We start from the raw sequence: 23,489 nt of genomic DNA, 5'->3' as shown, positions 1-23,489 counted from the left end.
CCTTCATAATGTTTGTGTTTTGCAATGTATTGTCCTGACCTACCAAAGAGTATTTATTTTGTGAACAGATTCGACACGATGAGAACAGGAAATAGCAGTCAAATTTTTTTAAAAATCACGATGCCTAAGGTGGAACAGAATTCAGAATGATGCCATTCTTCTTGTTCATTTATGTGGATTGGAAATATTTTTAAATCTTTGGAATGTTAAAATGAGGATCTGGCCCATAGCTTATTAGACAATTACTTTTAGCAATTTACAGTCAATTTAAATTAGTTTGTTTCAATGTTAAAAAACTTAAGACAATCAAAAAATGTATCAAAGAAGTTGAGAGTTAGTTGTATAGTAGACAGGAGTAATTTCTTTTGAATTGGGGTTGATGGAAACAAGCCTAACAAATCATTCGAGCAAACATAATTTCAATATAAACATTTACTAAGCATTGTCAAATGAAAGAAGAATATTGTATTCATCTGTTGGTTCAGTCAGCAACCAAAGGAGTTTCTGAGAAGATGTTAGAGTTAAAGAAGAGTTTCTGATATGTCATGTATCAAAGTCCTATTTGGTTATAAAATTAGTTGATAAAGTCAAATTCAAGATAGAGACAGCTAATCCCTAGGCTTCAAGCGATCGTTTTTATTTTCAAAAGCAAAACTGAAATGTTACTGAAACTAAAAAAAATTGGCTGAGTTTGACCAAATCTCCCAAATGTAAATACATTCATCATAAAACTGATATGGATAATCAGGTACTTCTTTAATTTTTGAATATTTGATATGATGGGGTGTACCTCCCAAATTCTTGAAGTTTTTTTTTGCTATCGCAGTTAGTGTGTCAGTGCATAGGAATATGTGGCACCAAAATGTCCATAAAGTATTTTGTTTAGCCTTTTTGATTAAAGTTTTTCTAGAAATACTTTTCAGAGAGTGACAACGAATGGCTTTAAATATTGGTCAGGTGGATGAGCTGCTTAAACATTTCTAAAGCTCCAAAATCACTTTTGTGAAATGTTGGATTGCATTTTAATGAATTGGGCATAACAGAAACTCAGAAGCAACTCAGCAGATAGATGAGGCACATTAATCAAGTATTTTTAATTAATACCTGGATGAGCCAGTCCTAGATAGTTAGAAGAAGAGGTGAGAAGAAGCTTCTAGAATTTCGTGTTTATTGGTAACAATGGAGCTCCACGTTAAGTTTGAAATAATTAGTGGACAGATAAACCTCTCTAAGGAGGAACAATCAGTTTAGTGACGGAAAAACAATAAAAATACTTCATTTGCTGGAATCTTTAGTAATGCTGAATGGTAAATTAAAGGTTCACTCAAGATATCATTGGGTGAGAAAACAATTAAATAAGACTATCTTATCAGTATTCTGATAGACATATTCAATATAAAATAAAGCAAGATCGGTATTTAAGAATTGGCTTCAACTTATTAGCATATAAGACAAGAGAAATGAACATTGGTGTGTGTGATACAATATGCACAAGAGGACCTATTATCTTGCTTATAAATTGAAACAGCAGCAAAATGTATCCCCTGATAGCACAAGACACAGGTTTGCTTTGAGAAATGCTAAGGAATGCTGAACCTGAGATAATAGGGAAGACCTGGTATCTTCAATGGTCATTTGTTTTCTTTCACGTGGACTAATCTGCTATGTATGTTCAACTTTTTAGTTTTTAATCCAATCAGTAGTAAAACACAAAAGTCCACACACGCTGTGATGCTGGAGAAACTCAAAAGATCAAACTGAACTTTGTATAGTGAAGATAAAGATACATATCCAACATTTAGGGCTTGAGCCCTTCATCAAGGTAAGATTCATACCTCGATAAGGAGCTCAATTCCAAAAATCTCCTGTATATTTTATCTTTGCTAATGTAAAGTACACCATTTACCTGCTGAGTTTCACCAGCATTGTGTTTTTATTTTAATTCAGTCATCCATTTTTGCTGTTACTGTCTGATTTACTAACGTGGGTAATTTATGGTTAAAATAAGTAGCAATATTTGCTATACAACTGTTCTGGTCTGCTTTCATACCAATTGATCTGTTCAATCGAAGCCTTTGGACCAATTTGACTCTGTAAACATCACCTCTGAAAGAAACTGTATTAGTTTTGCAGCAAAGCCCTTTCCACCTTGTATCTTTTAATCAATTAAATTAATGAATGACATCTACCTCTAAGAAAAAATTCTTGCATTAAAATGTTTGAGTGAACATGACATCCAATAAATGGACTGAAATAGGGGTGGATACTAACATTGCAGTCATCCTATATTTCTGTAGTATACTATTCCAGATCTATATTGAGTACCACAGCATAAAATACTATAAATATATACACATCTTCACTCCTGATTTGAAAATTTGCCACCTTCATTATACTGGAGAAGATGCAGAACACTTCCTACAGATTTTTTTTTGCAAAATAAGCCATTGCTATTGATTTGGAGTACTGCTCCAGTAAACCTTGCCAATATTCTTTCATAACTTCCATTGAGGCAGACAGTCTGTGAGAGTAATGTTGAGAGCTTGGCTATAAATTTTTCCCGTTTTCCTTTTTGGGACTTGATTCTTGAACAGAACTAGAATTATGTCTTCCTTTGGCGTCATTATCGTTGTGGCTGTGGCTGCTAGTGTTTCCTAATCGGCTTGAGGCCACAACAGCCTTAACAGCTGCCTGTGAAAACACAAAAGGACAGATGAAGGCTCAATTTAACATTTTCCTGCAAGGCCAGTGCAATGCATCTCAGTACTGGTCTGGTCTAAGGAGTGGATTTGAATACCTGAACTTCTGGTCCAGGGTCAGAGTGCTACCAACTGAGCCATCTCTGACACTTGATTGTGGAATTCACTCCTGCAAAAAGCAGTAGATAATAACTCAATAATTTCAAATTTGATGTGGATGTTGGTCAAAGGCACAAAACTGCTGCAGGCAAATAGATTTAGGATGAAGAAATTTGTTGAGGAATCTGATTTGAGATTGATGGAATTAATTTATGGATTAATATCCTGATGTGGCTACCTAGATATTGAATGGTGCCGGAGAATATAATGAAACTACTAGCAAACTAGAGCCTGCTCCTGCAAAATTTATTTCCTCACAAGCCCCAAAAATACAGAAGCAGAGTTGATGGGCCAAATGGCCTGCTTTTGTTCCTTTTTCTTGTGATATAACCATCTTGCAACAATAATATAAAAAGAGTAATGCACAAAAGGTAAAGCAGTGTCTTTTGTTCATTGATTATTCAGGAATCTGATGGCAGCAGGGAAGAAGATGACCTTGTGCTGCTGAGTGATGTCTTTAGGCTCCTGAACCTTTTTCTCGATGGTAGCAGAGTGAAGGGGGCATGGACTGGGTGGAGGGGGGTCTTTGAGGATAGAGTCTGCTTTTTTAAGACAGCGCCTCGTGGATGTCCTTGATGGAGTGGAGTCTGGTGCATATGATGTCACAGGCTGAGTGTTTCCTTGTCCTGAGATTTGTCACCTCCATACCAGACAGTGATGCAACCAGGTAGTATGTTCTCCACAGTACACCTGTAGAAGTTTTCAAGAGTCTTCAGTGACATACCGAATCTCCTCAAGCACCTCCTAAAGTATAGCCGCTGGCAGGCCTTCTTCGTGATTGCATCAACAACACCTACAGCATTTAATAGCTTGAATATGCCTGAGATGATCTGATCTTGGAAGCTAAGCAAGCTCAGGACTGATCAGTACTTAGAGGGGAGACTGTCTATGAACACCAGATGCTGTGGTTTCTGTGCGGGGCGCTGGACAAAGTAGTGACTCTGCCTTACAGTAGACAAAAGTTAAAATTTCATTTATGTTACATTCTAAATGTAGTATTATATGACAATAATGGAACCTTTAACATGGAGGCTCCAGGGGAGATCCTCAGAAATGTTGACACCCAGGAATATGAAGTTCTTGACTGTCTCCACTACTGAGTCCTTGATGAGGACTGGGTCATGTTCCCCGACTCCCTCTGAAGTCCACAATTATCTCCTTGGTTTTACTAACGATGAGCGCAAGGTGGTTGTTTTGACACCACTCAAAGAGCTGCTCTATCTCCTACCTGTAGGCTTCTTCATTGCTGCTTGTGGTTCTGCCGACAACTGGTGCCATTGGCAAACTTATAGATAGAATTGTGCCTGACCACACGGACATGGGTGTATAATGAGTAGATCAATGGGCTAAGCACGCATCCTTGGGGTGCACTTGTGTTGACAATCATTGAGGATGAGATGTTTCCAATTCATACTGACTTGTCTTCTGATAAAGTCAAGTTACAGAGTGGGGTAGCACTCCACTGAGCAGCACTGAGGGAATAATGCTGTTGAAGACTGAGCTATAGTTGATGAAGAGCTGCCATATGTATGAGTTGTTGTTTTCGAGGTTTTCTAGAGCTTAATGGAGAGCCAGTGATATTGTATCTGCTGTGGAGTGATGGTGACGATAGGCGAATTCCACTGGGTCCAGATCTTTGCTTAGGCATGTGTTAATTCTGGCCATGACCAGCCTCTCAAAGCACTTCATCACTGGGTGATTGTCGTTGAGGCAGCTCACCCTGATCTTGGGTACTGGGATTATTGAAGCCCTTTTGAAGCAGGTGGGAACCTCTTGACTGCAGAAATGAGAGGTTGAAAATATCTGTGAACACTCTGGCTAGTTAGTTGGCACAGATTTTCATTTCCCTGCCAGGTCTGCTGTCAGGGCCTGATACCTTGCAACATGCACTATTTGGCACAATGTTTCCAGTAAGGGCTGCAATTTATGTTCCAAATCTCTAGCCACTATCTAATGGTGATTGAACTTTTTGGTCTTCAGAATATTTAAACTCAACAGCACCTCTCTCTATAATTACCTGCATAATTAAATAATGTCGATTCAATGCAATGTCATATATTGTGTTTGAATGACATTGAGAATAGTCCCAGAACAGTTGATGAAGCTATCTTTGTACTTCAGGCAAAAATAGCAATTTAACATTAAAACTAATTCCTACCATGAGGGTGGGAAGGAGAGAGGGAGTGGGAGATTTAGAGAGTAGAAATTGGGCATGTCCAAATACAGTATTTTAAAGCAGAAGTTTAGTCCAGGATCATTGTGTGCTCAACTTAAAAAATATATATATAATTTATTGTCCATTTTCTTTTTACTCACTTTAAGCTTGCGTCTTGCATTAAATTCTTGCATTTTCTTCTGTGCGTTATCCATGTGAGCAACATTGGCAGCCTTCCCAGTCACCCAGGGGTGTTGGAGGGCCTGCTGAACAGATAGTCGTTTCTGTGGATCTTGCACTATCAGTTTTCTGACCTGTATGTAAAGATCCAAGTGCTCAAAATCCCCATGGTACCTAATTCAAAGCATGATAATCTTTCTACAAGCAGAACAATAACATTTTTCATTGTGCTATTAACTTCTTCATTCATTAGAGGTAAAATCTTTTCTTTAACTGTGTTACAGCTTAACCAACATTTTGTTCATTGGGGTGGAAGAACTAGATTTATCTGCCAGGCTGAATAATACACCCCAGGATTTGAAGAGATTCAGAATAGAATTGGATATCAGAGAATTGAATTTCACTATAATTATATCAAGAAGGACATAATTTGTTGAGTGTACACATTTTATGTCATCAATTCAGCAAAGTGCATTGAGGGACCCTTGGTTTACATTAAAGCCAATTTGATATCACCCAACCAAAATTAATTGATTCAACTCTCCAACACAGTTGAATGCAAAATCAGCCCAAGTAATAAAAGATCATAGAATTTCAGATGCTAATCACATCCAGAGCAAATCCAAGTTTCTTTATTGTTTCATACTGATTTATAAACCATCTTGCTGTAAGAAGGCCCCGTCCACAAAACCATGAACAAATTGATTGGAATGAAGATACTATTCATACTTTCCCCAGCCTTCAGAAATCCTCTTAAATTAAGCCCGTTTGAGGTGCAAGGATCACCATCTAAAAGTTTTTAATTATTTTGGAGATGGATAATAATGAATAAATGCTCTGAATAGTTTGAAGCTGTTCAGTCATTAAAAGATACACTGTACTACTACAAGGGTATCTCAGGTCCCTGTAATATTTACCAAATCCTTTGCATTTAGGGACACATCATCCCACCAGGGGGAGACAAACTCATAGTCACAGTTTAAGATCCTGCTGTACATGTACTGATCACCACGGGCATCAAAGAATGGTTCAAATCCACAGAGTCTAGGAAAGAAAGCAAAAGATGACCAGCATTCAACATTTGAAATCAGAGAGAAATCAAAAGGCAAATATGCTGATTGATGCAAGAAATATCAACATGAAACAGGCTTTTAAAATTGTAGTGTTCTGTTTGGGCACCTGCGTGCATTTTGCTCATTCCTTGATGGAGGGGCTCAAGCCCGAAATGTTGGTTATGTAGCTTTATCTTTGTTATACACCGTTTGATTGTTTTTTTGTAGTATTGTGTTTTTACTTTAAATTTTAGTGCTGTCAACATGCAGCAAATTAATAACTTCCATTTATATAGAATCCTAAGAACATTTATGAAATGGATGGAAAACAGATTTGACCCTTCATTTCTGTGACAACAGAACAAAAGCTACGCAGACAAAATGAGCAAAGGTAACTCATCTAGGGTTCTCCAATATTGCCTGCCAAAATGTCAAGCTCTACTACTGTATAAAGGTAACCTAAATTTACAGAGACCAGAACAAGAGAGGACAGACCACATTGTTGGAACAGTAAATCCAGACTTGGATGTTACAAAGGCAGGGATAAGGATTTCAGCTGTAGATGAGTTGAGGAGGGAATGGAACTGGCAGTGAGAAATTAGTAAAGTAAAACAAAACTGCAATTTTTTGTTTACATTTAAATAATTCTAAAAATATGCTTGAAATATCCAATTTAGCAGTATCTGGGAATTGGGAAGAAAGAAAGTAAATGTGTGGGGTTAATGATTTCAGAAAATCAAAAAAAAGGCTTCGTTTACTTCCTTCACTTTTCTTGGGTGTAACAAAATGGCAGAACAAAAGTAGATAGGGGTGCAGAAGTGTGCATAAATTTATGTCCATTAATTTTAATAGCAGATCTGGTGTAATGACCAACAATAATGTTTAACACTTTCTAAGAAGCAGTTCCAATGCACTGCACCATATTTTCAATTATATTACACAGTGATCAATAGTGTAACCTGAAAGTTACAATTGCTGAATAATCAGTCTTGGTAATGATTATGGAGTTGTGCTCTGTGTAAATGTATCTGGGAATTTCAGGTATGGAGTTGTTCCATTCACTACTTGGAAGCCTACAGAGACACTGGGGCACTAGGTTAATACATTTATTTAGTGACAAGATCAGCTGCAGCCTGAAATGTGATGCAACCACTGTGCAATGATTGGCCTTAAGAAATGTTGAGCGAATTTACAAAAACAACCACTCACATCTTGCACCCCTTCCACTTCAATGGTACAAATGTCAAATACAATGAAGAAAGGGATTTTGGAGCTGGCTGCTTCATGCAGTGTTTGTAATGGGTAGGGCAAAGGAGACACCCCTGACACTGGACCATGAAGATTTTGCAACCTGAACACTTTTGGGTCTATTTTATGGATTATGGGCGCTGATTGCAAAAATCACCTTAAAATGCTTCCATTACATATACATTTTTAGAAATAACATTTTTTGTGATTTCCTGTCATATTTTAAGCCTACTTCGACCATACAAAACCATGACGTGCAACGTGTGAAAATTCATTTTCTGCATTTGCACTTGGACGTCTTCCCTGCTGATCTTGGTGCAGTCAGTGACAAACATGGTGAAAGGTTTCACCAGGACATTGCGACAATGGAAAAGGGGCATCAGGGCAACTGGAATCCATCAATGCTGGACGACTATTGATGGGCACTGACATGAGAGGCATCAGATGCTGAGAACAAATGAAAATCAGCAGCCAAACATTTTTAGGTCAGTTGATTTAACGCAATGTATCAGCGTCATTATGCGATTAAATGTGCTAAATTCAGTAAACGTTAATTTAATGTTTATTCAACTTCCTATGTTATACAGCAAATCTAAAATTATCTTTGTGTTCAGCTTGAAGTTGTCTTATCACAATCCCCAATTATTTTTCAGAAGCAAACCTTTTAGAAAAAAAACTTGTCCAATGTAAGATAAGGTCTTGTTCTCTGTGATGACTGAATGGAAAGATTCAAACAATTATACCACACTAAGCACTGTTGTTAACATTTTATCAGTGGATAAAACATACTCGATTTCTTTTAGCTCAATTTGAAAACAACATTTGAACTAATTTTGCATTTTTCGAATGACGGCTTTTAAATAAAGCTCTTATTTTCTCATTTGCTATTTTCAGCTTTATCTGCAGGCTTCCACTATTTCTGCAGGTATTTCCTCAGATTTAGATTAATTCAGATGCCTGTATGCCTATGTGGGCAATTCACATTTATGTCAGCATGAACCCAGAGCCTAAGGCTTTCAGTTACTTCTGTTTTGGCATCCACAGTTTGGACAAATTGATGGCTTCAGCCCAATTTCTCAGCAACAGTATTTTCATAGTTTCCATACTTACAAGATATAGGTAATGACTCCAACAGACCACATATCAACCTCAGGTCCATAGATACAACCTCGCAGAATCTCAGGTGCTGAAACAAAATGGAAAGGGTAGAAATAAAAAGATCTAATAACTTGGCTCATAGTTAAGTTGCTCATCAGTTGTGATCCCTGCGCTAAAATTCTATATGATCTGAAACATACTGTGAAATTTTTTTTAATTACAAAAACTCATGTCTTTCACAGAATATGTGCTGCTAACTAGGTCTGGGCTTCCTGCTGATTACTGAACATCTATGAACTGAGTGGCTTGTTCAGAGGTCCGTTGAGAGAGAGGCGTGGAATCATTGCCCCAAAAAACAGGCAAATGACAATGGATTTAAGGACACTGGTGGACACAAATCTATCAGCTTCATGATCATTTTAATTATTTGTTCTTATTCCTCAGCTGGAAAAGTAGGATTTGAACTCATTCCCCTCAAGCCTTTACTTGTATCACCCAGTGATCGTATTATTAGTGCAACTATTTTGCCACAATGTGCCGGACCTGTGATCAGTTAGAATTGCAGGACAATGATTGGAAGGAGAAACTGAGCTCAATCCTGACCAGGTCCAGACAACCAGAGATTAAGCCTGACAATTTCCTGATCCATGCGAGGTTTGTCTAAACCTCTGAACTACTGGGGAGAGTCATGTGGATTATATCTTTAATGATTGGCACTTAAAGAAAGGCAAGTAATACTCATTCTCACTAATCCACTGCTAAAATGTTAAAAAATAAAGCAACCTCACTAACCTTGCCACCCAAACCCTAGGATGGCATGGTTAGGAAGGGCAGCATGGATAACTATTACAGTGCCAGCATCCCAGGTTCAAATATGGCGCTGTCCATAAGGAGTTTGCATGTCCTCCCACTGACTGTTCTCTGATTTGCTCCCACCCTTGGGTATTGCAAGTTAATTGGTCTTTTGAGGGGCAAGGGCTTGTTGGCCGAAAAGGCCAGTTACTGTGCTGTTCATCTTAATGTAAGTGTAATCAGATCAATACAACACAAAATGGTTGGGAGAAGTCTTCCCACAGTCCTAAAGAAAGCTGTACAACAGGAGATGGAGAGTTTTTTCTGAACTATATAAAACTATTCTCATCATAAATCCATAAAAAGAACAGAAGCTCTCATATTTAATAATATCTGTCCTTCTCATGCCCAAAGCACCAATCAGGATCTTGAACTTCCCCATACTGCCCTCACTCTAACCATAAACTACTCTGAGACCACCAGAAGATCTGACTGGGACTCCACATATTTTGTGGCACTAACTGCAACTTTGAATATTTATTTGTCTCTCCTTTTATATTTCTCATCTTTTTCTGGCTTGTAATTAAATTTAAACTATTGTAGTTGGTGTATTTTGTGTACCTCTGTGGCAGCAGCAAGTAAGAATTTGTCTGTTGTACATGTGTAAAGACGATAAACTCATCATTGCAATATGGTCACACTGATTCGCCATCCTAATACAATATTGCTGATCCCTCCCCTTGTTACCTAATTTATCTAGAAATAGATCTAATGTACATTCCTCAAATATATTTTGTGGCATGCCTCCACAGCCAGCTATGGTAGATAATTCTCCAGGTCACCACTCTCCAAGTGAAGAAATCTCCCCTCAACTCAGTCCTAAATGTCTTAGTCCCTCTGCTCTGAGATCTTGTCCCCTTCTCCAGAAATACTTCCCTGCATCCAGCCTCTTGAGCCCTGTCAGAATTTTGTGTTTCAATAGATCTTTGTTCTTCTAAACTTTAGGGAATGCAAGCCCAAAAAGAATGGCAAGGATTGATTAAGCAACGGATTCTGGTTAATCACGCCAACCAAGATGCTTTTTATGTGTATTTCTAGGATTTGTTGTACAAAACTGGAAAACTGTAGACAGCCAAAAACAGGATTACAGTACCACACATGTATGAAGTCTAAATCGAAGAGACTTCGTTGAGCACCTTGGCTCTGTCCACTCCAATAGTGTGGATCTACCAGTGGCCACCCATTTTAATTTCCCGTCCCCTTTCCTCCCTTGCTAGCATGTCTGTTCATGGTCTCATGCACTGCTCGACTGAGATCATCTGCAAATTGGAGGAACAATGCCTCATTTTCTATCTGGGCACCCCTCCAACTGGATGGCATTAACACCAGCTTCTCCAGTTACTGTTAAACCTCCCCCTCTTCTTCCCCGTCTCCTTTCTTCTCTCTCTCTCCCCATTTCCCTTTTTCTCCTTTCACAGATCTTCTTATCTAGACCTTTTATTGGTTTAGACTCCTTATGCCAGTCTTTGGCCTTTATTCTGACGGCTCCCTGTTCTTTGCTTATATTTTGAAGAAGGCCTCAGGCCCAAAATGTCACACCATCTGCAGACTATCATGTTTCACATAAATACAATGCTAACATGTGCCCTGAGGCTAGCAAGCCAGAAACAGTAAAGGACAGCTGCCGAATTGACTCCCACATGCAGATCACTTAATTCAGAGGCCAATTAGGACTAGGCAATATTTGGAATTGAAATTGGACCATATGGGCAGAGATTTTTTAAAAATTTCTCTATCCACTAATCCAATATCCTGCATTTCTCTTTCTGTGTCTGATTTGATGTTGAAGTCACCCACTCTCATTTACACTTCCCTGTTCAGTCTGCATGCTGTTCTTCACAAACTGATTGATTGATTAAGGTGTGGCATCTTGTGAATAAATAAACAAACAAACAAACAAGGGGGTTGTGTGATTTTGTAAAATAATTAGATGTGAGCTGAAGCTAAAATTAAAAAACCGGACGTCTGTCATCGGGATAATACTGGACTGTATTATTAAGGAAGTTGGTGGAACATTTGGAAAATTAGTACAATCAAGTAGGGTTAAAAAACATTTTATGAGAGAGAAATTGTCCTGAGTTCTCTGAGGATTTAACATGCATCAAATGTAAACCAGTTGATGTAGTGTATCTGGATTTCCACAGTGGCACATAAAAGGTTTTAAGATCTCAGGATAAAGGGAGTAAAATGTTACCATGGATAGAGGATTGTCCAGTAAGGTTAAACCCATCTCTATCCTGTCTCCTTTCCTCCAGCTCTGTCTTTCTTCCTTCTCTTCCCCCCCACCCCCCCCCATCTCCCTTCACAGAGTCCTTCTCGTCCTATCAATTCTCACCTTTCCTCTCCTGTCCTCTTATACCCAATTAACACCTTTTGGCTGTTGGTCTGGACTCCTCCCCTCCTATTCTTTCTGTAGTCTTTAATTAAGATGCCTGCCTGCTTTTTGCTTGTACCTTGAAGAAGGGTTTAGGCCCAAAACCACCTATTAACACTACAAGACTGGCTAAGATCCTCCAGCACTGTGTGTGTCTTTAACTACAATCTCAGCATCTGCACACTTTTGTATTTCACTCTGTTGAAAACAGCATAAATGGACCATTTTCAGATTGCCAAATAATAATGAATAGAATGCCACACATGGGGGCTGGGGATCAACTACTTTCAATGTATATTGATGACTGACGAATCAGCTGAGTGCATAGTTACCAAGTGAGTGGAGAAGTTGTCACAACAAGTTTGCAACGGAATACAGTAAGTGGACAAAAACTATGGTAAGATGGAGTGTCATGTGGGAAATGTGAGGTTATCCATTTTTGTGGGGAGAAATATAAAAGCATAATATTGTTTAATGGGGCAAGGACTAAAAGCCTGCAGAATGCAGCTGTATAAAGGGATTCATGCAGCCTCAAGAAGAACTAGAATTTAAAATGCAGATACAGCAAATAATTAGAGGCGAAAGAAATGTTGGCAATATTGAAGAAAGGGTGGAGTGGAAAAATATGTAAATCTTGTACAACAGAACAGGGAATGGGGAGACCATTCCATGAATTCTTGTACATAGTTTTGGTCCATGTATTTACGCAAGAATAGCTTAACTTTGGGGGAAATTTAGATGAGATTTCTGGGATGAAGGGAGCTTCTTGTGAGAAATTAGAGAATAAGTTCGGCCCATATTCAACAAAATTTAGAAGAATTAAAGGTGATCTAATTACTAAACAAATTGTGATTCTGAGGAGGCTTGACTCAGGAGATGCAAGTAATTTCCCCTTGTAATGGGCACATTCCTATAATGGGTAAGTTCAAAGCGTAGAACATGACAGCACAGAAACAGGCCTCCGGCCCTTCTACTCTGTGCGGAACCACTTTTTTTTGCCTAGTCCCACTGATCTCCATACTTCTCCCATCCATGTAACTGCTCAAATTACTCTTAAATGTTAAAATTGATTCTACATTCACCACTTCAGCTGGAATCTCATTCCACACCTCCACCACTCTCTCTGAAGAAATTCCCCTTCATGTTCCCCCTAAACTTTTCCCCTTTCACTGTTAACTCATGTCCTCTGGTTTGTATCTCATCTACAGTCAGTGGAAAATGCCTATTTACTCTGTATATTTCCCCTCTATCAAATCTCCCATCATTTTTCTACATTCCAGGGAATAATGCCCAAACCTATTTAACCTTTCCCTGTAACTTATTTCTTGAAGTTTGGGCAACTTCCTCGTAAATCTCTATTTTTTTCTCTCATTGTTATCTTTCCTTTAGTTAGGTGACCAAAACTGCACACAAGGCTCCAAACTTGGCTCACCAATGACTTATACAACTTTTAACATAACATCCTAACTCCTGTATTCAATACTTTGATTTATGAATGCCGATATGCCAAAAGTTCTCTACAACCCTATCTACCTGTGACGCTACTTCCAGGGAATTATGAAATTGTATTTCCAGATCCCTCTGTTCTACTGGACTCCTCAGTGCCCTACCATTTACTGTGTATGTCCTTTCTTGGTTTGTCCTTCCAAATTGCAACACCTCACACTTGACTGCATTAAATTCCACCTGCCATTTTTCAGCTCATTTTTCCACTGGTCCAGATCTCTCTGCAAGGTTTGAAAACCTTCTTCGCTGTCCACAACACCTCCAACCTTAAACCCTTATCTCACTGGCTAAGGGTAGATTGGCCGTTCAGTGAACTGGTTAAGGAAGCCGTTTCAGCCTTTTATACGGAACCATTGTTAACTGCTTCTCTCTGTCCTTTCACACTCATTACAAGGCACCCTCAGGGATAGGGGATTCGATATTCCACCTGTGATGTCTGAGTGACACATCGTGATAGTGGACCTGCCATAAATCCTGATCAATGTATTATGATATTGTATTTAAAATTAATCATGTCTAATTATAACATTAGTAAGCATTATGTACAGCACACTGTGAGCGCTTCAGCCCCTGTTGTGCTGACCTATATAAACCTTTATAAATTTATAAAAGACCGTGAGGAAAGGGGTATAAAACACATAGCCACACAATTTATTTCCTGGTGGCAATAGAGCACAATTTATAAAGACCGTGGGAAAGAGCAATGGCGGACCTGCCACCCAGAATTCTGTGCAGCAGAGAAAGGACTGTATGCATGGAGCACAGAATTCTGGAAGGGCAGATCCACCAACTCTGAATTTCCCACACTCCTTTAGAAATTTATAAAGGTTTATATTGGTCGGCAAAGTTTATACCAGTGGTTCTCAATCTTTTTCTTTCCACTCACGTACCACTTTAAATAATCCCTTTGCCATCGGTGCTCTGTGATTAGTAAGGGATTGCTTAAGGTGGTATGTGAGTGAGAAGGAAAGGTTGAGAACCACTGGTTTATACCTTTTTAATCTTGTTTCCTTCACGTTCCTGCACTCACACAAAAACATCATCAACATGTCACGACTTTGTCCCTGGATAGTCCATGTCCCTTTCCCACTGGGCTAGTCGGCATGCATGTATCATTAAATGCCAGGGATGATGCAACCTACTTAGGCAGTCCATCCCCGACATGATTTGACCCCTGCGTGCTGATTAATGAGGTTTGACACTGGACCCTTAATCGTCGATAGATTGGCGGTCAATTACTAGGACAAGGTGTCAGTGTGAAACAGGCTTTTGCTGATCCAGTTTACCACATTATCATCCAGATACCACATTATCACCCTAAGATGCAATGAGGAGGAATTTCTTCTCTTCGAGGGCTGCACATCTTTGAAACTGTCCACTCTGGAGAGTTGTGGGGCTGGAATCATTAAATATTATTCATGGTGAAAATAGACAGACATTTAGACTTTGGTGGAGTTGAGCATTATAAGGAACAAGTCGAAAAGTGCAGCATATGCCAAGATCACATCAGTCAGAAGATATTAAAAGGTAGAGTAGGCTTATTGTTATATGATCTACTCCTGATCTTATTGTTTGAGCTTCAAAACAAATTTAAGTGGAAAGAAACTCTTTCTCTATAGAGTTACAGCAGGCTTCATAGGATGGATGGACATGTATACACACACACACACACACACACACACACACACAGAAGATGAATCACACAGCGCTTACATTTTCATTCACTTTGATTTAAGAATGCCATATGCGATTTTCAAAATGTTTCTATGAGCACCAATCGATCTGGTCATGGAGTTACAATGATGGAGAAGGGAGGAGGAGAAATGACAGTTGTTCAGGATTACGTAGAAACCTTATGAAAAAGTAATTAAAGCAAAACCTGAACTAGTCAGTAATTGCTGTTGCTGGGAAACTAAGAATGAGAGTCTACAAAATCCTGCTTTTCAAAGGGATTTGGGTGTGCTTTATGGAGATTGAAAATTTGTGTCTGATTTTGTCAAACTATTAAAAATAAAAAAAACAAAATTGAACTAAATGGAAAATTTTAAGCCTTATTTATACATCATATTTTCTTTCTGAGGTGAACAGCACAGAATAAATTTATCTCCACCTGCTAGCTTTGGAATCAACATTCACTGTGAAAATCCTCTTTGCTTTGGGTTGTCTGATTCCATTTTGGTTATAATCTCTGTTACAATGACTGTTAACTGTGACAGGAAAAAGATGAGAATGAATGTCGCAAACCTGACACTTCCCACGATAAAAACAGGCCATTTAACGCAGCTGCATGTGTGATTAGATCACACTTTTCTGTAAATGCCCAGAAATGTACTTACGATCCAAATTACCACTGCATTTTGGATTTTATTTCTACCACGGAATGTTCAAAAAAAGATGTTGAATTTTTTGTACTAATGTATAAACTGAGGCATTTGTATTTTAGGTTGAATCTCAATTTTTTAATGGAATCTCCTTGGACTGATCCCTTGGATTGAGATAACTTTCTTCCATTCCTGTTCTGAGCAGATGTCCAGGTACAAATGAGGTAACAAGTGAGGTAATGGTCCAGTGGCAAGGAAGTCTGAAACAGCCAGTGACCAGGCTCTGCTGTACAAATGTAGAAAACACATGGCACGTACACACAGTGCACAACACAGTGGTTCAGCTCCATGAGTCTATGCCTCTGTGGAGTTTACATGCTCTCCCTTCAACCGTATGTGTTTGCTCCAGGTGCACCATTTCCTCCCACACCCCAAAGATGTGCTGGTCAGTAGGTTAATTGGCCACTGTAAAATCACTCCTAGTGTGCTGATGGCTTTCCGTTCGAGAATTAAACTCTGCCGATTAGTATTTGTATTTTGTATTGTTGTAATGTTGCTTTTTTTTTTGTTTGTTTTTTAGTGTTTTTTACTGTTTTATATGCTCTTGTATGTTGTATTGTGAGTACCGCAGTTGTATTTTTTAATTTTGTTGCATTTTCTTACACAATGACAATAAAGTACTTACTTTCCTTTGTCCTTTCTCCCTTGACTATTCCTATTCTCTCTCCCTAATATATTACCATCCTTCAATTATGCTTTGGTTCTATTAACTAAAATAAAAATAGCCGGGTTAATGAATGAGTACAAAGGATTCTCTGAGCTTCAAACTTCATTTCATGATATCCTAATCGGATTTGACAAAAGACAAAGGAGGAAAAACCCAACACCCAACTCCAACCAACCAATTTTCCCTTGCAACCGCTGCAACCGTGTCTGCCTGTGCCGCATCGGACTTGTCAGCCACAAATGAGCCTGCAGCTGACGTGGACATTACCCCTCCATTAATCTTTGTCCGCGAAGCCAAGCCAAAGAGAGAAGAAAGAGTCGGATTCAAATTAGAGTAATTTTCTCCAGAAGGTTTTGTGGTTTGTATCATTGCATACAAAGGTCATGTCATTAAAATTAAACCAATCCAGCTTACCACAATAGCCTGGAGTCCCACATACTGTCTTCATGGTAACCTGTTCATTCACAATTTTGGACAGACCAAAGTCAGCTAAAAGTAAAAAGAAAGATAAATGTAATGGAAACAAGTGGAGTTACAGAGATGTGACAGAGAAACAGGCCCATCATGTCCTTGATCTCAATTATGGACCCATCTCTACTAATTCATATGTAGCTTCCTATACCATGGTAGTTCAAAAGGCTGTATGGACACTTTAAACATTGTCAAAGACTGTCTCAATCACACCCTCAGACAATGCATTCCAATCACTTATTCTTCGTCGGGTCATGGATCTCATGGGCTCCAACCTGTTGAATGATTCTTTCCTGAAGGATCTTGTCAAGGCCTTACTGAAGGGTGGCATAGTTAGTGTAGCAAGACTGTCTGCAAGGAGTTTATATGTTCTGCCTTCTATGTCTTGTGGGTTTCCTCTGAGTCATCTGGTTTCCTCCCAGTCTTCAAAACATGTGAGGATTGTAGGTTAATTGGTGTATTTTGGCGGCACAGTCTTGTAGGCCAGAAGGGCCTGTAACTGCTGTATGTCTGAGATAGAACCAGTTGAGAATTGAACTAGTGAAGAGGGTAAGCATGATCATGTGTAATTAAGCCATCAGCATACTAGGAGTGATTTTACAGTGGCCAATTAACCTACTGATCAGCACATCTTTGGGGTGTTGGAGGAAATGCAGTCCACGTGGTCTCCATTGCCCTCATCAATGCACTTTGAGATCACTTTGAAAAATTTGTTTATACAGGATCTTCTCAAACAATACTATGCTTATTGTATTTACTATAGATTAATTCTGCCTCCCAGAATTTTTTTTAATGACTTAGCTACCACTGATGTGACTTATCCTTAATGCCCTTCTTGAATAAAGAGGTGTGGGGCAAGATCTAGATACCCTTATAGTCTGTGTAATTGTACTTAATAGAATTTGGAATTGTGGTATACATACTTACAGAGGGCAGTCACAGTCCATTGTGTGCAAATGGCCAAAACTAGATCCTGGGTTAATCTAACCTCTCAGTTCAGAGTACTACAGGTTTTCAAGTGTATAGATAAACAAGATAGAGGAAGGAAAGTTGTTTCCTCTGGTTGACAAGACTAAAATCAGGGGACAAAACCTCAAGATTCGAGGGAGTAGGTTTAGCATGGAGATATGGAGGAAGTGCTTTTCCCAGAGAATCTGTGGAATTCTCTGCAGGAAGATAGTTTTTTGCAAAGTTGGGGAATTAAGGGTGATTGGCGAAAAGGCAGGTACATAGAGCTGAGTTCACGGCCAGATCAGCCAAGATCTTATTGAACAATGGAGCAGGCTCAATGGGCCAACTCCTGCTCCTATTTCTCATGTTATATGGACACAATTTAATTTGCCATTAGCCTGATTTGTACATAAAAGGGAACAACCTCAGATTTCCATGCAGATCCAGGACGAGGAGGAAGTGGGAAATGAGGTGGAAGTCAGACATTGACAAACTCACCTCCTTGCTCTGCCATATGGACTCACTAATGAGCCCAGCATCAGAGTCCTGATGCACGGAAGAGAGTGTCTAGCATCTGGCCCTCTATTTTATCCCAGGGAAGGTTTCAATTTGGTTTATTTAATAACTAATTTAAAAACATCTAAATCTATTTGAAACATTTAAAATTGATGGCTATGAGAGACACTAAGAAATTGGTAAAAAACTGTGAACAGTCAAGATGTCTTGAGGAAGGGTGTCAGGATCGAGAGATGAAGACTACTTACTTCTCAGAGTCCACTCCACCTTATTGGATGCCTCTATGGTGGATAGGATCAATATGACTGGCCCTTTGCATCTGGAAGAAGCAGCTGTGAGATGGGTAGGGTGTCCAGGCATTAAGCCTAGTTCATCTGTCTGGTCTAGAACCATTTAGACCATGATGAGAACTGAGACTGGGTCTGTACCTGAAATATTACCTTGCTTTTTATCTTTGTAAGTAGTGTATTTCCAATGGCTTGAGTTATCATTGAAGTAAAATGGGAGTTTTTAAAGAAAATTTTCAATGATGTGTCACAGAAGTTGCCTTTTTTTTTAATGAGAATATTCTTTTGGGAAACAAAAATTTCCTTTTGTAAAGCATTTTCTTGTTTTTTATGATTTATAGCTACAGAAATTCACAGAATTAAATTAACACATCCAAAACAGTCAGGCAGGTTTTCCCATCTGATTTGATTGATAAAGGCATTCAGTCTCTCTCACGTAAAAGCCAATCAGTCTGAATTTGATGTGAGTTTGTGAAAATGTAGCAGGTCCAGTAATTTACACTCTTGGACAAGTACATGGCTTTTGGCAATATTGACCTTCATAACTCAAAGTACTGAAAATAGGAGTTGGGATGTTATGGTAAAATTGGACAAGACGACGGTCAAATTTGGAGTATTGTGTGCATATTTGGTCACCTAACTATAGGAAAAATATCAATAAAATTGAACAAGGCGGAGCGTGGCAAGATGGCGTAGAGTCTAGACGTGCAATCTCGACCTCTCTGCCCAGACTTTTAAATACCCGTTTTTTAACTTTGTTTTCAAGTTTAAACTTTTTAAATTTTAGTTTAAAGTATTAAGGAATTATTATGGCCACTATTGGTAAAAAGACTAAACCTCAAGTTCATAAGAAGTAACTTTTTTCAAAGTGCTGAAGATCTGGGGCCTAGATGACTTGATACAGCCCCAGGCTCAATCTCTTCATTGTATAAACCCCAAAGATTGCCTGTGGGGGTTGAAAAAAAATAGCTATTGCTCACCAAATGAAGGATGGTGCTGGAATTACCGGAAGAAGGTGCGTGTTCCCAAGAAGTGGACCCCGATTTGGAAAGCCTTTTGATTTCAATGGAGGGAGCATGCAGGAAGACTACTCCATTGTTGGAAATGCATCAGGTAGCATTTCAATCTGAAGAAATCATTTTTCTTTGCAAATTGATGAGAAAACAATGAGATACGGGGGGAGACCAGCGACAATCCCCTGAGGAAGTCAGGGTGCCGTCGCTGGGAGTCCAGACCCGAGTAAAACTTTTAAAATGCTTTTTGTTCAGTTGCAGCAGGAGCTGCAGTTACCCTGTTCTGCCACTATGTCGGAGAGAGTAGAGCTGAGTTTTACTGATTTACAGTGTATGCAATTGAATGCAATTATTCAAACTGTTATAAAACCTGGAATGGATTTGTTGACATCTCAAATGAATGAAATGGTTCAAATGAATGCTGGTATAAGTTCAGAATTAAATATGGTTAAGACATGTGTGGATGCATCTTATGAAGAATTTAAAAAAACCAGACTTTTTTTGGACTGTAAACAACAAGTGACTTCTAACACAGAAAAAGTGTTGAAGGTGGAAAAATCAATCATAGAATTAGGAGAATGTGAGAAGGAGCTAGAAAGAAAAATAGATTATTTGGAAAATCAAAGCAGAAGGAATAATGTGAAAATTGTTGGTTTGCCAGAAGGTATAGAAGGACAACATATTCTTCATTTTTTTAAAAGACGATTCCGCAAATATTAGGGCAAGAATTTTTCTCTGGGAGATTGGTACTGGAAAGAGCTCATAGAGCTTTAAGAAGAATACCCTCAGCTGGTCAACCACCGAGACCGGTAATAATTTGATGTTTGAGTTATTTGGATAGAGAAGCAATACTTCGACTTGCAAAACAAAATGCGAGACAACGACAAACCCCATTATTGATTCAGAATAGCAGAGTATTTTTTAATCCTGATCTGAGTCAGATGTCATTCAACGTCGACGTCGATTCAATCCAGTTAAAGACGTTTTGTGGCGTAAAGTTGATAAGTCTACTTTTCGTTACCCTGCAGTGTTAAAGGTGTTTTATGGAGACTATCAATTTCGGTTTTTTGAAACTGATCGTGAAGCAATGATTTTTGCTGATTCATTGCCAGATATAAGAGGACAAAGACGTAGTTCACCATTATCTCCTAAAGAAAAGATTGGTAGCTCTGGAAACGGAAGAAATGGGAAAAACGGGAATTGACAGAGTCTACCTCCTTCCGAAATGGGATCTTCGAGATTGGAATCTTCTGGATGAAAAGAAGAATTTTCTTATTCTATTTTTTCTTTTGTTATTATGATATTTTGATGTTACTGACTATTGGCTGGAGAGGGAGAGATTTGCACTAAGTTCTTTACTAGTCACCCACACCCAATTTTTGTTTAGGGGATTATTATCTTTTGGTAGTTTTTTTGGGGGGGGATTTTTTTTTCTTTATTTTTTTCTTTTTAGTTTTTTTTTAGTTTTTAATTTGTGATTTTTTTTATTGGAGGGCCTATATACGTTGATTTGAGTTTTCATTTAAAGATATTATTGGTATTTAGTAATAATAGTAGATATGTCAAAGTTGAGTTTTGCTACTTCAAATGTTCGAGGATTAAATAGTACGATTAAACGTATATTAAGAAAATGAAAATTTATATTGCCTTTTTACAAGAAACACATTTGAATGTGAAGGAAAGCATGAAATTAAAAATGGATTGGGTTGGGCATGTATATTCTTCTTCATTCAATTCTAGAGCTAAAGGTGTAGCAATTTTGATACATAAAACTTTATCTTTTGAATTACAATCAATGGAGGAAAAGGCAGGATGTATTCTTAAATTAAATTGTAAGATTTTTAGTGAATTTTGGACTTTACTTAATATTTAATCCGACAGAGAAAGATTTTTCCTTTTATTCATCTAGACATGAATCGTTTTCAAGGATTGACTTCCTTTTAGTATTGGCACATTTACAAGGGAAAATACAACAAGCGGAATATAAAAGTAGGGTCATTTCAGATCATTCTCTGTTATATTTTACATATGAAACTTCTGAGAAAATTCAAATAGCTTATCATTGGAGATTTAATACAATGTTGTTTAAAAATATGGAATTTATTGATTTTTTTGAAAAAACAAATTCATTTTTTTTAAAGAAAATTCTAATTCTGTTCAAAGTAAGTTTGTATTATGGGATGCTATGAAAGCCTATTTGAGAGGACAAATAATTAGTTATACTTCTAAAATAAAAAAAATCGATTAAATCAGAGTCTTGAATGAGAGAAACAGATCGATGAGTTAGAAAAGGAATTTCAGAAAGATGCTACAGAAGATCAGAAAATACAATTATCTAGGCTGAAACTGAAATATAATACTTTGCAATCTTATCAATTTGAATGTGTGATTAATAGGACTAAACAGTATTACGAATGGGGAGAGAAAACACAAGGTATTGGTGTGGCAATTAAAGAAAGAACAGATATCAAGGACTATTAATGCTGTTAGACGGAATTCTCTTATTACTTATAAACCTCGTGAGATTAATGATGAATTTTATTCATTTTATAAAAAAGTTATATACATCTGAAGGAAAACAGGAAACTGGATCGATTGATTTTTTTAATCACAGTTGAATTTACTGATATTAGAGGATGGAGATATAGAGGAGTTAGAAGAACCATTTACTGATTTGAAAATTAAAATGGCTATGCTGGAAATGCCAAACAGTAAATCGCCTGGTGATGATGGATTTTCAGTTGAATTTTATAAAATTTTTATGATGATTTAGCTACAGTGTTTGGGGATTTATTACATCAAGTTGGAGAACATTATGATTTACTTGAGTCTTGTTCTAGTGCTTTAATTACAGTAATTCCTAAAAAAGTTAGAGATCCTTATAGACCAATTTCGTTGTAGATTATAAAATAATAGTTAAAATATTAGCGAATAGATTGGCTAAATTTTTACCAAAGTTGATTCATATTGATCAAACAGGTTATATAAAGAATGGATATGCTTCAGATAACATTTTGCACGCGATTATTTTGATTAATAGATTTTGACAATCTTTAGATCATCCGATGGTGATATCCTTAGATGCAGCAAAAGCATTTGATAGAGTTGAATGGAATTTTTTGTTTAAAGTTTTGGAGAAATTTAAGTTTGGTCCTTCTTTTATTGGTTGGATTAGGACTCTATATAATAAACCGGTAGCTTGAGTATTGACGAATGGTTTGATTTCGGAATCTTTTAAGTTAACTCAGTCAACTTGTCAAGGTTGTCCTTTATCACCAGCTTTGTTTGCGTTAGTGATTGAATCTTTAGCATAGTTGATAAGACAAAATGCACAGATACAAGGTATGAAAGTTTTAGATGAGGAATATAAAATTAATTTATTTGCTGATGGTGTATTGGTGTATTTAATAAACCCAGCTCAGTCACTTTTGCATTTGAAGGAATGTTTAATACAATATGGATGTCTTTCTGGATATAAAGTTAATTGGGAAAAAAGTGAAATATTACCGGTAAGTGAAGGAGGTTATTCAGTTTATAAGAATATTATTAATTTGAAGTGGACTGATTGAATTGAATATCTGGGTATAATTTTGAATGTTAATTATCAATCTTTATATAAATTAAATTATGCTCTGTTAATGAAAAAAATTAAAACTGATTTGATTAAATGGAAAGATTTACCTATTAATGTAACGGGAAGGATAAATGCAATTAAGATGAATATCTTTCCGTGTATACAATATTTGTTTCAATCTATTCTGTATTTACTTGATAAAAATTTTTTTTGATATTTAAATAAAATGGTTAGGGAGTTTTTATGGAGGGGTAAATTTTCGAGAGTAGCTTTGAATAAATTAACTTGGAAATATGAGTTAGGAGG

The 23,489-nt window shown here is 37.6% G+C and overlaps 1 protein-coding gene and 1 long non-coding RNA gene across 2 annotated transcripts in view; one reads left to right on the top strand and one right to left on the bottom strand.

Moving 5' to 3' along the window:
- The window catches only part of LOC138758749 (uncharacterized), a 53,086-nt gene that overhangs the window by 12,648 nt on the left and 16,949 nt on the right, over positions 1-23,489 (top strand). The window contains exon 2 of the long non-coding RNA XR_011354414.1: positions 6,542-6,636. This is a non-coding gene — a long non-coding RNA (uncharacterized lncRNA). The remainder of the gene's footprint in view (positions 1-6,541; positions 6,637-23,489) is intronic.
- LOC138758748 (calcium/calmodulin-dependent protein kinase type IV-like) overlaps positions 563-23,489 on the bottom strand; it is a 96,532-nt gene continuing 73,605 nt past the window's right edge. The window contains exons 7-11 of the mRNA XM_069928094.1: positions 16,786-16,860; positions 8,604-8,679; positions 6,111-6,237; positions 5,175-5,327; positions 563-2,691 (exon numbers count right to left, since the gene is read on the bottom strand). Of these exons, the coding sequence (XP_069784195.1) occupies positions 2,548-2,691; positions 5,175-5,327; positions 6,111-6,237; positions 8,604-8,679; positions 16,786-16,860 (575 nt within the window). The 3' untranslated portion in view covers positions 563-2,547. The remainder of the gene's footprint in view (positions 2,692-5,174; positions 5,328-6,110; positions 6,238-8,603; positions 8,680-16,785; positions 16,861-23,489) is intronic.

Source organism: Narcine bancroftii, chromosome 3 (genome assembly GCF_036971445.1).
Source record: "Narcine bancroftii isolate sNarBan1 chromosome 3, sNarBan1.hap1, whole genome shotgun sequence".
Lineage (NCBI taxonomy): Eukaryota > Metazoa > Chordata > Chondrichthyes > Torpediniformes > Narcinidae > Narcine > Narcine bancroftii.
The sequence above is the reverse complement of the archived record's forward strand: the minus strand, read 5'-3'. Positions and strand labels throughout refer to the sequence as shown.